The 17,652-nt window shown below is 37.3% G+C and overlaps 1 protein-coding gene across 1 annotated transcript in view; it reads left to right on the forward strand.

The window, feature by feature from the left end:
- Positions 1–17,652, forward strand: part of LOC140717189 (copine-8-like) — a 659,086-nt gene that overhangs the window by 359,136 nt on the left and 282,298 nt on the right. The window contains exon 11 of the mRNA XM_073030487.1: positions 12,523–12,564. Within this exon, the coding sequence (XP_072886588.1) occupies positions 12,523–12,564 (42 nt within the window). The remainder of the gene's footprint in view (positions 1–12,522; positions 12,565–17,652) is intronic.

The raw sequence follows: 17,652 nt of genomic DNA on the forward strand, positions 1-17,652 counted from the left end.
TTGAAATGAGCAATCAATGGATGCTGCCCGACCTGCTGAGTTCATCCAGCTTTTGTACGCGCTGATTTTGATATAGGTCTCTATTGTGGACTGAGAATGGGGAAGGTGCAGGGAGAGGGGAAACATGCTTGAGAAAAGGCAAAGGGAGAGTAGAGGGAGCAGGGAGCAGGGCAGCATGTAATTATAGCATGTTTGGTCTAGTGTGGATATGTAAAAGCTGTGACCTGTTGACATTTAAGACCATAAGACATAGGACCAGAATTAGGCCTTTCATTCCATTGGGTCTGCTCCTGTGATTTATTTTCCCTCTCAAACCCATTCTTCTGTCTTCTTCCCATAATCTTTGACACTCTTACTAATCAAGAACCGATCAACCTCAGCTTTAGATATACCCAATGACTTGGCAAAGAACTCCACAGATTTGCCTCGTTCTGGCTAAACAAATTCTTCCTCATCATTTTAATAACAATCCTTACAATGCTTCATCAAGTGAGTGTTCCAGTAGACTATTTGTAATCATGGTTATTTATAAGTGAAGGATGTACCAGTATGTTGAAAAGAATTATTGGCACAATATACCCTATTTTCTTCAGGGAATTGTCAACTCCAGTTGCATGGATAAGAAAGAATAATAACTACAAATATTGAAAATCTGAAATAAAAATTGAAAATTCTGCATCTGTAAAAGAAAACATAAAATATTTTGGTTAGCAAGCTAAGTTTTATTCATTTAATTCAGAATTTATATTACTTCCGCTTTGTTAGGCATATGGCTGAATAATTAAAATTACTTTTAAATTTGCAACCAACATTTAAGTGGCAATTTATATTTCTGTACGCACTTTGATGTTCCCCTTGCATTTGTAAACCCATTCAGGGAATGAAAATATTCACTCTTGTACAGTAATTTTAGTCTATTTTTGTGTATTGGTTTCTGTTTCACTTCTGCGTTGAGCATATTGAATCACTCCTGCATTTGATTCCTTGTGTGTTTCTGACAATAAAATGCAATGTTTATGATATATTCATAGATATAACACAAATATAAAAAGATTTTTTCACAGCAATGGCTTTTTATATTATATTCCTATTATGGGAATTGCTAATCAGCCAATAAGTGCTTTGATTATAATTTTTAGAGTCATTTAATCATAGAGACATACATCACAGAAAAAGGCCCTTACAGTGCACTGTGCCCATGCCAGCCCTTGAGTACATATCTTTGTTAATCCTATTTTCTAGCACTTGATCCATAGCTTCTCTGCCTAGTGTAGATACTGTTCATGTCCTTGAAATACAAATAAAATCCTGCTCATTGTTCTCCTTAATAGCCACTAACCAGAATGTATAGTAATATTGGAGATACAAGGAGATACAGTGCATTGCACATTGTGCACTAGACTCCTGAAGCAGCAAATAATTTAAGAAATTGGGGTTTACAGAAAGAAAGAAACTGCAATGGTTTGTCTGTGTGAGAAGAAATGTGTTCACGCTAGGCATAATTGAATGAGAAAGAAAGATAAGCTGGGGTCTAACATCAATGACTCCGTGTGACTTCAAATGGTATTTGGCACAGAGTCTGTCAAGAGGAAAGCAGCATAGAGGAACGTTGTCATTACATCTCTAGTGTCCCTGCAATTCAAACACTTCGGACTGACTTGACAAAATCGAGAAAATAGATTAGTTGTCATGAATTAAGACTACAAGCACTATTATTTGAAATCATTATATAGGTTATTGGAAACCATGGTCATTCCTTTAACAATCCAATAGTTAAAGTTTAACTACTGAATGACTAATTTTCCCTGTCTCAGAGTGTTTGAAGACAATATTGTGGATTCCAGATAGTTGGGAGAAGCACTTATTTGAGACAACTTTTGAAAAAACAAAAACTAAATGAGAAATTATCTGTTGTTTCCTTAGTTTATTTGGGACACTATGCCACTCAGCTGGGGAGAAAACTTGCTGAACAGTTTCTAACTAGAGTCAGTTGCATGTGCTTGTGTGGCCATTAGACACTACACCGTGCTTAGAGCAAACAGTTTTTAAATAGCATCAGTTGTGTGTGTTTGTGTTCAAAAAGCAGTGATTTTCGTCACTGATATTTGGTGAGAAATTAGCGGTAAGACAAATCAGAACTATTTTGCTCACTGTGATATCAATCGTTCAGAGAGGTGCGAGAAATGGCTGTGAGTGAATAAGAAATAATTTCCCTACTTCAGCAAATTAGGAAGTATAAAAAAAATTTGAAGGCATCAACAATCATCTCAAATGTTACAATGAAAATTAAGATTTGCAGGATGCAACCATTTCTAACTAGCTACGGTCATGTGCACTTGTGTGGCCATGAGACACCTTAGAGCAAACAGCATCAGTTGCATATGTGTGTGTTATTCATTTGGGCCAAGAAATGCGGAATTAAAAAGCAGAAAAAGGTTGACACTATTTCATGAGAAAAGACAATATAGGCACTGAATTTATTCATTTACACTCAGTCAAAAGAACATGGTAGCGTACACTGGATTAATTCCTCCATAGATAACTGTTAGGAACTAGTACACAGTTTTACAGTACTATTGGTAGTTCTGAGTTGTTCTGTATTTAAGTATATAATTTGTTACTCAGTTAAATGATAGTTTCTTTTTTATGTCTTCTATTTCCATGAGACATTAACTAATTGGGCCGCTACTTAATTGCGGCAAAATGTACCAGTCCTGATGTGTCCCAGTTAACTGGAATCCACTGCATATGCATTGCAGATATCTTTGTTGATACATAGACAACTCGTCAGTTTGATATTAATGGCCAGTCAGACATACATTCAGAAAAGATGAATTAAAATTGGCAGAACAAAACTGAAATACTGGAGGTATTAGAAATCTAAAGCAAAACAGTAAGCATTATAAATGCAGTGCTAGTCTTGGAAACTGACTAACGTTTGCATAGACATTTATTTCCTGTATTTCAGAATGGTCTTCGTTTGATATATGGCACCATTCATGATTTGATCCAAGTACAGGTTTTTTTATTTCAGTTTCAGACATGGGAGCAGAATTAGGCCATTTGACCCAGAAGTCTGCTCCACCATTCCATTATGACTGATTTATTATCCCTCTCAACGCCCATTCTCCTACCTTCCTTCTCACCTTTAACACCCCGACTAAAGAGGAATATATCAATATCCACTTTAAATATACCCAATGACTTGTCATCCACAGTTGTCCGTAGCAATCAGTTCCACAGCTTCACTACCCACTGACCAAAGAAATTGCTCCTCACCGCTATTATAAGGGGATGTCCCTCTATTCTAAGGCTGTGCCTTCTAATTCTAGACTCACACAGTATAGGAAACATCCTTTCCGCGTGCACTTTAGCTACGCTGACTTTGGCCTATTTTATCATGTGCCTCCAAGTACCCTGAAACCTCATCCTTAATAATAGACTCCAACATCTTCTCAACCACTGAAGTTAGGCTGACTGGCCTATAATCTCCTTTCTTCTGCCTCCCTCCCTTCTTAAAGATTGGAGCATCATTTGCACTTTTCCAGTTCTCCAGAGCCATTCCTCAGTCTGTTGATTTTTGAGAGACCATTACTAATGCCTCCACAATCTCTTCATCTACCTCTTTCAGAACCCTGGGGTGTAGTCCATCTGGTCAGTGAGACTTATCTACCTTCAGACTATTCAGCTTCCCAACCACTTTTTCCTTTGTAAAAGCAACTACACTCACTTTTGCCTGTAAGACTCTCGAATTTCTGGCATACTGAAAGTGTTTCGCAGTGAAGACTGACACAAAATACCTATTCAGTTCATCCACCATTTCTTTGTTCGAAGTACATTTATTATCAAAGTATGTACACTATATACAATCTTGAGATTCGTCTCTTTACGGGCAGCCACAAAACAAAGAAACCCAATAGACCCATTAAAAAAAGGCTGTCAAGCACCAAATGTGCAGGAAAAAAAGTAGTGCAAATGATAAAAGTAAGCAAATAACATTCAGAACCAAAGTTCACAAAAGTGAATCCACAGCCATGAAGCCAGTCATCTTTGCACCCGATCCAGGAGCCTGTTAGTTGCAGGCTGCAGCCTTAGTTCACTGCAGAGACAAGTAAACCTCACAGACTGGTTAGCTGAACACTGACCCATCCCTTTCCTTTGGCCCTGACACCCTGAGCCTTTCAATCTGACCGAGAACATAAATCAGCGAAACATCGGGTCGTTCCATGCTCTTGGACCCAGGTCATTCTGGCTCTGTGTTGGATTATGCTTGATCCCCTAATTCAAATCACTGATATTGAATGAACAGCTGGGGCTCTAGTACTGACCCCAGTAGTATCCTTTTAGGCACAGCCTCCCCACCTGAAAATAACCCATTTGTTCTAACTCTGTTTTTGTCCGTAAATCAAATAACACTGACACTGATGTATTATTCCCAAACACGCGTGCTTTCATTTTGTTTAATAATCTCTTTTGTGGTACTTTGAGAAGACTTTAAATTCCACATGAACCACATTAGCTAGTTCCCCACATAGTTCCAACTTCATATAATTTCACCATTTTTGTGAAACATATTATTCACTGCCTAATTCTATTATTTTGGGCAGTAATTTTCTAGGTAATCTGCCGCCACTTCCTTAATAAATGGCACACTGGGTCAGTGGCTGCAAGTACTGCTGAACAACTTTGGTGACCTGTGCTTGATCCCTGATCCATGTGGAGACTGCTCCTTCTCTCTGTTGCTACAGCTTCTCCCAAGTAACAAAGACATCCTGAGAGGCTAATAGGTACCGGTACTTGTAAATTACCCCTAGTGTAGGTGATGGATAGATAATCACAGAGTTGGTTGGTGTTTGGGAGAAGAAAACAATTGGATGAGGTCTAGGACTGTTGAGAAGACTCTAAGATAAGGTATTGACTTGATAAACCAAATTGTTGCATTCTGTCATTAGAAAATATGAAATAGATTGTAGCACTTTGCATGCTATTAATGTCTGACCAAATGACTCCTAGTTTCTCATTTACTCTCTCCTGCTTGTTTTCTATCTGTCAGAGTAATGGAATTTTGGAAAATAGTTACTGAGTAACTCCATAGAAATGTCTCTCAAATCCTTGGGATGCAGATTAGTAGTCTTGGAGATGTATTCTCTTTCACTGAAATTAATGTCTCCAATATTGAGTTTCTACCAATACTAATTTCTCAATTCCTCATCCATTCTGGAGTTAATAACATCCACTATCTCCAGGAGATTTTCCAGACCCTATTACTACAGTATTGCAGCAGAATAGATTGATCTAAAAGCATGAGTTTTGAAACCATCATGACAGCTGAATATTCAAATGCAAGGAATTAAATAAATCTAAAATTTATAAATGAATGCTCGGAACGGTAAAAGTGTGAGCTAACTATTGGTGAGGGCTGTATAGTGTTTTCTGCTGTTCTCCACCAATTTAAGTTGTAAAGTGATATATACTAACAAGTGCACGCAACCTTACTCAAACTTGTAATAGTTGTACATAAAAAATCATATTACTTAGTCATTTTGAATAACAAATGGTTCTCCTTTGCAGTGCCTACATACATTTTCTATTGCTTATTTCTGATCCTGAATAACTTTCAGCTGAATTAGCATCTTTTTGGCCTGCCATTCAGCCATAATGTAAGCAGCATTCAGTGTGATTCTCAATGATTAGAGGCCTGGTGGGGTAATCGGTACTCTACTGTAGTTTATATTACTACCTGCTGTTTTGTGAGACAGCTGCCCTTTTGTTTCTTTACATGGTGAACCAACTGGAAATTTACTGGCCCTGCCTCTTTTGTGTCAGCTTGACAGAATTTATTTTTATCTACAAGTGCTCTTGTGGCACCTTAAATTGTCAGTTCTATTATGAACGTGTGGCTACATTCAGTTTGAAACGTTGATCATTAATGGCTGACCCACGAGTGGGTTTGTATGGACGTCACACATGTTCTGACTTCCAGTAAAAACCTTACTGAACCACACAACACCCCAACAAAGAAAACACAACAATATCTTTGAAAGTAAAACCCCGTATAACTTATCGGTTCTTTCATCAACACATTTACTGAATAAAAAGGAATGGTAAAAATTATATCACACCAGTCTTTCCCCCCCCCCCCCCCACCCTCCCACAGTTCTTTAGCGAAGCAACAAATCAGAGGAAGACCAATTTTCTTCTCAATCCTGTTTTGCTGCCTGGTGAAATCATGTCTGCTTTGTGACCTAACTCCACATTCTTGCTTTGTCCCCAAGTCACTTTGTACTTTTGCTTAACTACTGAATGTCAGTTACCACTTTCAAAACAAAGTTCCACATTTTTACCATTCTTTGCATGTACATACTATTGTCTAACTTCATTCCTGCAACACCGAGCTGTAGATTTTGGACTATGTACCTACATGGCACATAATGATGATGAAGACCCTTTTCTATGACTACCCATCCAGAAGAAATGGTTTCTCTCTATTTGCCCTAACAATTTCCATGAAAACTTCGTTCAAATCAGAATAAATTGTAAGAAAGATAGCTTGTTTAGTGTTCTCCATAATTAATCATTTGCTTCCAGACATCACCTTGGTACATCCACCCTATACTTCTTTCAAGACTGGCATAGTCTTTCCGAGGTGTGATACCAAAAATTGCTCACAGTATCCCAAAAGTTATATGGCTTTTTACTTTAAAAGATAATGTGTTTTTCTGTCAAGCTGTCACAAAAAAAAATTCTGTGGTTCCTTTTAAGCCAGCCCTCCTAATATGAAGACCAGCATTGCATTAGCCTTTTTGACTTTGCTCTGAACCCATCTAGAAACTTTTGATGATCTAAGAACCAAGATGCTCATATTTCCATGAACATCCATGGTTCTAGATTTTCAGCATTTTGAAAGTACTCTGTCTGTTGTAGGACCAAATGCATTGACCACAGATAACCCAGTTGAAGTATGTTTGCTACAGTTTAGCCAGTAATTTAAGGATTAAAATCTCAATGTGAAGATTAGCCTTTTTTTTTAATCAATTCACGCAGTAAATTGCATTGCTTGTCAGGAGAGTGAGATTCTCTTGGATTCTCTCAGATGATGGATCACTCCTGATGGTTTGCAGTGTAAATAAAGGCTTTTATATTTCTGAGTTACAGTTTCTATTTGGCTCAGTTTTATTCAGTTACAAGAGTAGTACCAAGTTAGTCATCAGTCTTCAATAGTATGTTCTCAGCTTATTGTCCAAGGAGCTCTGGTCGCCATAATCTCTAAAGGCGGAGAGCCAGCAAACACCATTTCTTCTAAATAAATGTCATAAAGTGTCAAAACCAAAACAAAAACTCCTGCCGGTGGCTCCTCACCATCTCAATCTGTCAACAAGAGAGGATTGCTTAATGAAAGTGATGGATATCATGTAGCTAATTTGAGAATTGTGCAAAGTATTGGCAGGATTCTCAGGGCAAAGTTAGGCAGCAAACAATCGATGACAGTTTTTTTTGTACTGTGTAACTGCCCTTGATCAATCTACACAAGTTCAAGTTTGATCATTTATGGTTTTATGCACATTTTTCTTCTTTCTGTGAATAACAGTTAAAACTTCATGATTCGTTAGGTAATCTCAATTGCCTTGCTCTATCCTAGATTGTGATAAGCTTTATCCATGTTCTTGGATCTGCACTTGGAGAATATTCCATCGTGCTCATGACCTTTATTTTATAGATGATGATTAAAGTATTGGGATGCCTTTCACTACAATCTTGTAGAGTTAATAGTTAATATAACTAATCTAGTTGATTCCCTGATCAATGGTAAGCTCCAGGATGTTCATGGTGATGCATTGAATAATAAGGTAGATTAAACTCTCTTTTATTGGAATTCATGATTGCTTTTGAGTAAATATTACTTGCCTTTAATCAGCCCATTTGAAAATTTTATCTCAGCCCCATTGCACAAGCTATTTCATCATTTCATTTGCTGAGGAGTTGTAATGAGAACTGAACAAACATTTGCACAATCTGACCATGATACAGAAGGAAGATCATTGAAGAAGCAGCTGAAGACTGTCAGACCTACGGTACAATTCTGACCTTGCAAAGCTTGGCTGACTTTCCTGAATCTAATCACTGTGCAACAGATGGGACCACACTGGCAATGCATTGAGACGCAAGAGCTCATCATTTGATTCACTCACTTCAGTCTCTTTGAACAAGCAAGATTAATAATGCCTGATGTGTAGTCAAGCTACAACTTTGCTCCGACTTTTTTTTACAGGAGTTGTCTAAATCCATTTGTTATAAATTGAAAGATTTTTGGGTTGGAATGCTTACTTAATGGATCTCAAACATACATACAGTAGCTTGATGTTATCTCCAATGTTACCAGGGAATTGAGTGTGTGTGCTGAATAACTGTTTCTTTGGAAACTCAGGTTGCTCAGTTCTGCATATTTCTTTAAAAAAGATTTGAAATTGTGTACTGTTAAAAAAAGGAGATTTATTTACAAGTCTCTAGATTACTTCAAACTGTAAGTTTTTGAGATTGTTGCACTGTTGCGAAGCAGGAACATTGTGAGACTCTCCTGTTCAGTCAAATCACAGCAAGTATATATGTTTTTAGCAAAATAAATCTTATCCATAATTAAAAAATTGACAAGAATGGACTGCAATGTCTTTTCATTCTTCACATTTATAGTTAATGCCTTCTGTACTTTTCCTATTACATTCCTATTCATCAACGAAACTGCTGTCACGCCTGCACCATCAAATCACAGTAAGCATATGCAAGTAGATACTCAGAGAAAATGATGTTCTATACTTTGACTATGCTTCTTTTCACAATCTGAAAATATCTCAACATGCTTTACAGTAGCTGAAATTCTTTCTTTGATGTTCACTTTATATATTGGGGACAAGAATCAATTCGTACACAGCAAGCAAACAGCCATGTGGTAATCTATATAAGTACTGATGCTGGTTGGGATAAACAATGGGATATTATTCTCCACAATTTCATCAAAAAAGGAAGTTTATATTGTGGTATAATGATATATATTATTAATCAAGAACACATGAATGAAGATGAGTAAACTCAATTGGATTGTCACTGCTGGTATCACATAATTACTGTGTAAAATCATGGGATTTTCAGTATATGTTAAATACTAATTAATTTTCAAAATCTGTTAAAATTTTAAATGATTTTAAATATTAAGCTATACGGTTGAGATATGTAGATCTGTAGAAAGGCAGATTTCAAAGGAATTTATGTTGATGGCAGGGTACAGTGTGCTGATGAGGCAGATAGAATATTTAGCACTAAGGATCAGGGAAGAACTTCCAAACAAGAATCTGCAGAAAAACTGCAAATCATCGACATCCTTTGGCAAATAATATTTAATTTATTTTTGCTGACAGTCAGAGAATTTATTGCCTGAGGGAAATTATGAGTTAATATGTTAAGGACCTAGCAAGCCCCATTTACAAAATGGCTGGGCCTTTTTTGGTTACAACCATGAAAAGTGGAATTCTTTTTGTACTGGTCAGCAGATAGTCTTCAACAAAGACACCTTGTGTAATTGCTACCACCATCAACAACCTGCACATAGTGTTAAGCAGTGTTACAAGTGTACTCAACTGTTCATGTTTTTCTTTCCTTTTGGCATCATCTGCAAACTCCATAATGTTTGAACCATAGATACTCAAGGTATCACACTGATAATGCTGGTAGGGGACATTGTCTCAAGATTCAGGGGAGAAGATTTAGGACAGAGATGTGGAGAAACTGATTTTCCCAGAGAGTGGTGAATCTGTGGAATTCTCTGCCCAGGGAAGTAGTTGAGGCTTCTTCACTAGATATATTTAAGAAAAAGTTAGATAGGTTTAGATAGTAAAGGAATTAAGGGTTATGGGGAAAAGGCAGGTAGATGGAGCTGAGTTTACGGACAGATCAGCCATGCTCTTATTGAATGGTGGGACAGGTTCAATGGGCCAGATGGCCTACTCCTGCTCCTATTTCTTGTGTTCTTATGTTAGTTTGGTGGCTATCTCATTTCGATATAAACAAAAGGTTGCATGCCATGGCTCTGTAAATCTCTGTACAACTACATTACATTTCTTGATGCACAGGAAGTTATTGAAAGAAATAGTAAGTTCTGATTCTTGCCTGATATCACAGCAGTTCTTTGTGAAACAAATATTTCAGTGCGACATTGGGAAATATTCAATTGTTCAGGCCCTATTTAAGCTGAACCCTTTCCTCTTTGTTTAAGTGAATGTATGGATGCCCTTACTCTGACGACAAAAGAGTAAAGAGTTCTGGTGGTAAACACAAAAGATTCTGCAGATGCTGGAAATCTTGATCAACACGACCTAAGTGCTGGAGGAACTCAGCAAGTCATCAGCATCTGTGATAGGGAATAAACAGTCAATGTTTTGGGCCAAAACCCTTCATCAGGACTCGAAGGAATGTTCTGATGAAGGGTCTTGCACTGAAATATTAACTGTTTATTCCCCTCTGTAGATGATGCTGACTTTCTGAATTCCTCAGTATTTTATGTGTGCTGCTAATGAATTCTGCTGATTTGACTGCATTTTATCCATATATTTCCTGGCCATTTCACTTCATTTTCTTTTGGAGCCCTTGTATGTGTAGATTGGTATGTCTATTCTACTACAATTCAGTGTTCCCACACAATGCAGAAAATTATATTGCAATACTTCACTGAGCTGGAACAATGAAAAACAAAAGAATCAAAAAGGTGAAGATTATGAATATAGGTCCAAATCTGATCAATGATTAGAAAGGTGAGGGGATGAGGATTTAAAGTAAAAGGTTACCATAGGTCAAAGGTATTACAAAGTCCCTGAATTCATGTTGTGGTTGTTGTAAACACAAGCAAATTATATATCTCACCTGCACAATAAGCATAGGGTTTCCGTTTGGAAGTGGTTATGCATGCTTTTTAGTCTCTTTAGTTTATGAACTATGCTATATTCTGGAATAAAACAGATTGCTACAGATATAAAATGTCATTCTACATGTCGAAATTATAATTTTTGATTCATGATTATTTCTTTTCTCAAAGTAGTGAAAATGCCAGTCATGTGCAACAAACAAATTTCCACTGTTACTGCATGCTTTTTCTTCAGATGTGATTGACACCCTAGATGCTCAGAAATAATTGAATGGAAGTAAAAATGGAGCTTCACGATTTATTATCACACATACATCTTTCCATTTATTTTTCAATTTTCTTAGAAATGGGCAAAACACTATCCTGGTACCTTCTCCTTAAAAATAATAAGCGTGGACAATCAGCAATGTTGGGCTGTTTGTTTTCAAGCTGACTAAAAGTTTGTGAATTTTAAACAGAATTGCCCAGAAGCTGCAATCCTTTACAGAAATTTAGTAACAATGCTAGAATTGGGCCCTACCCGAAAAAAAACCAGTTGAATTAATCTTGGTCCACTGCTGCTAATGATATATATTTGAGAGCTTTTAAATGAGTTTCTAGAAGAGTATAGGGAAAAGAAGTATAGTTTAAGAAATGTATGTTTAAAGCTGGATGGTTAACCTAGAGATAGTGGGCTGAATGGCCTGTTTCTATACTGTACAACTCTATGCTTCTCTAACTAGACAACTTATTTAACCTACTTTTCATGGACACATTTCAAGAAATTTTATCCTTGTATTAAAATGTTTTGAACATTCTGTAGGAAATTTTATAGACATTTTTCCAATCACTTTCCATAAATCTATTTGAAGATCAGCAGAAATCTTGGAGGCACTGAAGTTTCAACCATTCTTTACCAGTACCCCAGGACCAATTGATTTTCAAAATTTGCAATAATTTGATTCTTTAACCTTTTAGACTGCTCCCTTTTCAAAGATATAATTAAGTTACCTTCTCAGGTAAAGCATTCTGATTCTGGCCATCAAAGTATTCCTTCATATCAATTCTGTTTCCTGTGTAAGTCAGCCAAACTCTGTGGCCGTTGATCCTTCAGATATTTATTTCATCTCTCTGGCACCAAATGCCTCTGTTAAGACTTATCTTGCACTTCTTTTCTCAGGCCGCCTGTTCCACAAACAATTTTAGGTCTCTTTATTCTAGCTTTCCTTATAACTATACCATGAAGATTTTTATCCATTTGTTGAATGTCTGACTTAATGTTGTTTTTCCTTGTATGTAAAATCATATTTTATCTCAGATGATCAAGTTAACTCCATGGCTTGACAGCTCTTGGATAAGTCAACCAGTTCACAGTACTCAAGGGGGGTTCTGGTTATCTCTGGGGCACACTTGTCTCCTAATTGGGCTCCAACAAGGTCTGATTCATGTAAAATAATGATCACAATTTCAGTGGAAGTGGAAAGAAATCTAATTAACAGAGCTCAGACAGCCTTTACTTTTTCCAGAATTCTACAAAGAATATTAACTGTACTACTAAGGGTAATCATCTTGAATAATGATTTTGCCTCAGATTTGCAATCAAGTATTCATTCATTGCTTTCTTTTCCTTACAGAACAATCAAGGTAGAGGTCTATGACTGGGACAGGGATGGCAGGTAAGACTTGGATGAGAGCACATTTATAATGTTACATAAGAAGTCTCATCCACTAGAATACTATTATATCTTCCAGTCTTTAGTTATTCAGCTAAAAGGCCCTGTATTCTGCATCATAATTGGCATCTAGTGAACTCTTGAAAGATCAGATACCACCTGGTATGAAGCAGCTTTTGTGTCGGGCATCAATATGATTACCAAGAACTGTGCCGTGTGTATCTTTGTAATGCATATTTGCAGATTAACTCTTGGAAAATTCATTGCAGCCTTGCTTCAGGCAGTGATCACTTCTAGCAAGGAGTGAACTTTTAGAGATTTTTAAAAGTATATTATTTCCTGGCAATCAGCTTAATCACATTTATTATTATGTTTCCATCTTGTATTAAATAACAATAGGTGTACAAGGAAGAATTTTTTAAGTTGAGTTGATCATTTTTGGTGAGATATGGGTGACTATAAGGATAGAATTAAAGGCTTACTGTTTTATCTTACAGTAGTCAAATATTGTGCAGTGCAAAATAATTCTGGTGTTGCCTGAACTAAGGAGCTCTGGGAAAGGATTCTCCCACTCTCTCTTTGTAGAGCCCATTATTGATAACAGTGCCCTTGGTTAGTGAGTCCTTGTGTTCCCTTTGAGCAGATGTATTGGCATTTGTTCTTCCTCTGCTTCACGCCAATGCTGAACAGACTTTTCATCGCCCTTCCTATAACCTCCTTCTTGAGCTTGACATAAGCTTTCATCAGTGAATCATTTTAGAACATTTTACTATTTTAAATTTGGTCTGTGTTCTTCAGGAAATTTTTTTAAAAAGTGATAGATGGATAATTTACTTTGTTTGGATATTAGGAATTTTCTGTGCAGTTATATTTTCAGCTTTAGGGTGCTGAAAAAGGCTTTTGACACACGGGCCTTCATCAGTCCGGGCATTGAGTTTCGAAGTCAGAAAGTTACACATGCTGCTGGTGAAGAAGCATTTGAAGTACTGGGTTCAGTTTGGTCACTTCGCTATTATTCTGAGTTTGCCTTTGAATTTGACTGTGTAATCAAGACTTGTTGTATAGGTTATGTGTACCTATGAAAACCTGTTCTCTACCCAATCTAACCATCTATTCTGAGATGTTAGAATCCTTAGTAGAATCCTAAATGGAAATGATGAAGGTTAATTCACCAAAAGACATCCAATATCGTTGTAACAAAGCTGATTGTTGAGTCAAATTAAAATCTCATTAACTTATTTTTTAGAAGCTTATCGTTATAATTCACTACTAGACAGGTATATGGAGGAATTTAAGGTGGAAGGTTATATGGGAGGTAGGGTTTAAGGGCCAGCACAACATTGTGGGCCGAAGAGCCTGTGCTGTGCTGTACTATTCTATGTTCTATGTTCTATTAACTCCATCATGGCTCTAGCATCTGTTGGATCAGACTGTTTAAATCCTAGTTCAGATAGCTTAATTATTATTTTCTTTACAATTTAAGAATTAGTTGTCTTCTTGATATTTTATATAATTACTTAAATACAAGTAACTTCTTACTATGTTTCCTAGAGGTCACAGTGTGTATATGCAAATTCAATGTTTTCACTGATATGATTCTGGAAGCTTTTCTTGCTTCTGCATTACTTGAACAAAAGCTTTCTCACTGCCTGACTCTTAACTACAAATTTGAAAGTAATTTCCTTATCTGTGGGTATAAAATAGCTGACCAGAAAACCAGCCAGATCTTGATTCTTAGTTGATGTCTCTTTGTCTTTAAGCTTTCGCTATTAGCTTCTGCTCCTGCTACTGTCCTTTTATAAATTTTCTATGCTCTATTAACACGTAATGAAATGATTGTGAAGCAATGAGTTTTGTGCCCCTTTCCTGACTTCTGAAAGAACTTGGATTAAAACATCAGAATCCAACAATTAGTGTAGTAGGTGGCAAGATATTGTAAAGTTTAAGGAATAATTGCAGACAAAGTAGAATTTTTAGTAAGCAGCAAAAAGGAGTAAGAACTTCCTCTGTACCAATTTATTTGAGAGAAAACTTAGTTCTGGTTTCAGTACAATTGTATAAAAATTAGGATTGAACACTACTGCATATCTATTTTTAAAAAATCTATAAAACTTTTGGTTGCAGGATAGTCTATTTCAGTTCCACAGTTATCTATTTTGGTACCTAGTGAAATTATTTTGTTGCACAATCTATTCAGTTACTAGATGATCTATTTCGGTTGCTGGGAAATCCATTCAGTTCTAATCTATTTGGATGTACTCTATATGATTGTGGGACTATCTATTACAATTGCTGGATAATCTACTTGGTTGCAATTTATTAATATTTCATGATCGCAGTCAAAGTAATAAAGAAATGTGTGAGTTAAGATTGAATCAAACAGTGGTCAAAGTGTGACACCTACACCAAGCTCTTATCTGAATAAAACATCTCAGTTTGATAATGAAAAAGGTTTAGTGAAATATTCTAACAAATATTAAGTTAATTAAGATCCAGAAAGTGCCTAAGGAAAAGGGAAAGCTGCTACTGATTCAGAGATCAGACCACATGGTCAGTTTGATTTAATGTGCAAGCGATTGAAAGGGTTAACGGGAAAAATAAAGACTTTTACTAAGTTTTTAATGTGATCAACTACAAAAGCAGCATGATAGAAAGAGTAAATAGTCTAAAGAACACGTCTTTGCATTAACTGAATGAACAAAAAAATGATAAAATTGAAGTGCAGTGTACAGAGTTTCATAGCGGACTGAGTTAATTTTTAACAGTGCTGCCGTGACTTCCAGTGGGTGGTCCTGCTGGTGACACTTCCTGTGACGCTACTGCTGGCACTCTGCCCAGGAAAACATCACCCACATTAATCAGTTCCTGGAGACGGCAACAGCACCTGAACTCCGAGGAATTGTAGTCCATGGAACTTTCCCCAGAGAGAGTGACTCTATCTGAACTGTGAAGAGTTATAGCCTGTGTTGGTTGGACAGTCTCCCAAAACAGCATCATCATCTGAACTCTAAGGAAATATAGGATGGACGTGACATGGATCTTACAGCTGCCCCTAGGAACTCAATTGAGGATGACAGTGATGAAACAATAAGGTTGACAGTTCTGTTACAGCTGGTCGCCAATAAAGACCAAGTGAGTGAAGACACAGGACTGAAGATGAAACACTTGCTGATCAATGTATTGGCAAGCTAGTGGTAGAGTCATTAACTATTGCTCAACCACTCACCAAGGCAGTAAGTGCTCAGAATACCCTGTGACACTTAATGAAGAACAACTGAAAGTGTTTCGACCTTCAAAGGCAACACTGTGTACTGCGCCTGCATTAAGAATCCCTGTCAGAGGTAAACTATTTACCCTGTATGCTAAGGAGAAATACATGATGGCAGTCTTAACTCATGAGCATGGAGACTGACAACGTGCTGTTGATTATTATTCTGCCAAAGGCTGTACTCTGATAACTTCTCAAAGAATGAGAGAGGAAGTTGACTGGTTGTTTCTGAAACTGAAATGCTACCATCAGAAAGTTTGGCTCCTGGTACCTAAAAGCTTTGATTGAAGCCTGTAAGTTGGCAGAAGGAAGAACAGTCAATATCTACACTGATTCTCAATATGCTTTTGCGCTGGAAGGAGATGGCGCCAGTGAACATTGCCACCAATGGTGACATCCTGAAGACAGTTCATGAAGCAATTCATTTCACTTTTATGCATCCTTTTATTTCAGATGTGATTCTGCTCCTGTTAGAGCCTGTTATCTACATCCTGGAAGTGTGATTTCAGGCTGATCTGGCAATCTGGCACTTTGCTGACTCCGAAAGTTTTCCAGAAGGCTGCACCCAAAGCGTGTGGCATGGAGGCCAGGAAGCTGGAGATGGGGGGCACGAGCCCATGATTGACTCCATCTCTTGTCAATCTCGCTGAGGAAGATTGTAATCATTGAGGCGGCTGCAGAGAGCAAGCAAGTGTTCAGCGCCATCTACCAGCCTTTCACTGAGATGGTGTCTGCATGTGGCAGTCTCTCACTCTCTGCTCCTGAGGGCGGGTCCTTGTGTTCGAGTGATCGCGCTCTCTCCTTAGATGCTGTCGGTAGATAGTGCCTGACCAAAGTTTAATCAATGTGGATTCTATATTTAGACTTTAATTTAGGTTTAATTTGCATTCCAGTTCTGGCTAGTCTTTTATGTTACTACTTGCGGGCAATTTTTGATTAGGGGCAGCCTGCAGATAATGAACACTGAGCTGAACTGAAATATGACTTTTGATTTTTGCGTTATATATTCTGTGTTTTTGCTCTTTTTTTTGTTGCCACTTGTGTGATTTTTTTGCCCTTGTGGGTTGAGGGTGGGGGGTTGATGTTTGATATTTTTTCTTTGAACAGGTTGGTTCCATGGTTCTTCCTTGTTTCAGGAGTATCTGTGAAGAAGACAAATTTCATACATACTGCATACATACTTTGATAATAAATGTTCTTTGAATCTTTGAAGTCGTTCATAATTTTGGAAGTTACAGAGACAAGCGGGATATTTTACAGCAGTAGGAACTGCAATCAAGAATGGCCAACTAGTACAAGAACTTATGGTTGTTATGCAGCCACTGTCAGAAGTTGTTGTATTAAAATGTAAAAGCCACTCCGAATTGACTGCAGCGGAAAGCTGTTGAGTGCATTCACAGAAGAAATTGCAGAAAAGGCAGCATGGGAAGAAGTAAAAGAAATAAAAGAAATACCAAGAACATGCGCAGTAAACCTGACAACAAGAATTATGGAAACAAAGTTGAACTCTGTATCACAGACAAGCATATAAGATTATCTAGCACAGCATACACACTCCCTAGGACACATTGGAGTGCAAAAGGTTATGGACAGATTCTCCCAATGGTGACGGAATTTAAAGCTCAGGGCACAAGCTCAACAAACATTTGAAAGATGCATGACATTCCAGAAAACAAATCCTGGAGCAGGGGAAAAGTTAACAAAATTAAGTGCTCCTGCTCCACCTGGGCAATTTTTACACTTTCAAGTGGACTACATTTCTTTACAAAAGTGTCAAGGATACTCAGTCATACTGGTAATAGTAGATAAATTTTCAAGATAGA

This window comes from Hemitrygon akajei, chromosome 27, assembly GCF_048418815.1.
Source record: "Hemitrygon akajei chromosome 27, sHemAka1.3, whole genome shotgun sequence".
Lineage (NCBI taxonomy): Eukaryota > Metazoa > Chordata > Chondrichthyes > Myliobatiformes > Dasyatidae > Hemitrygon > Hemitrygon akajei.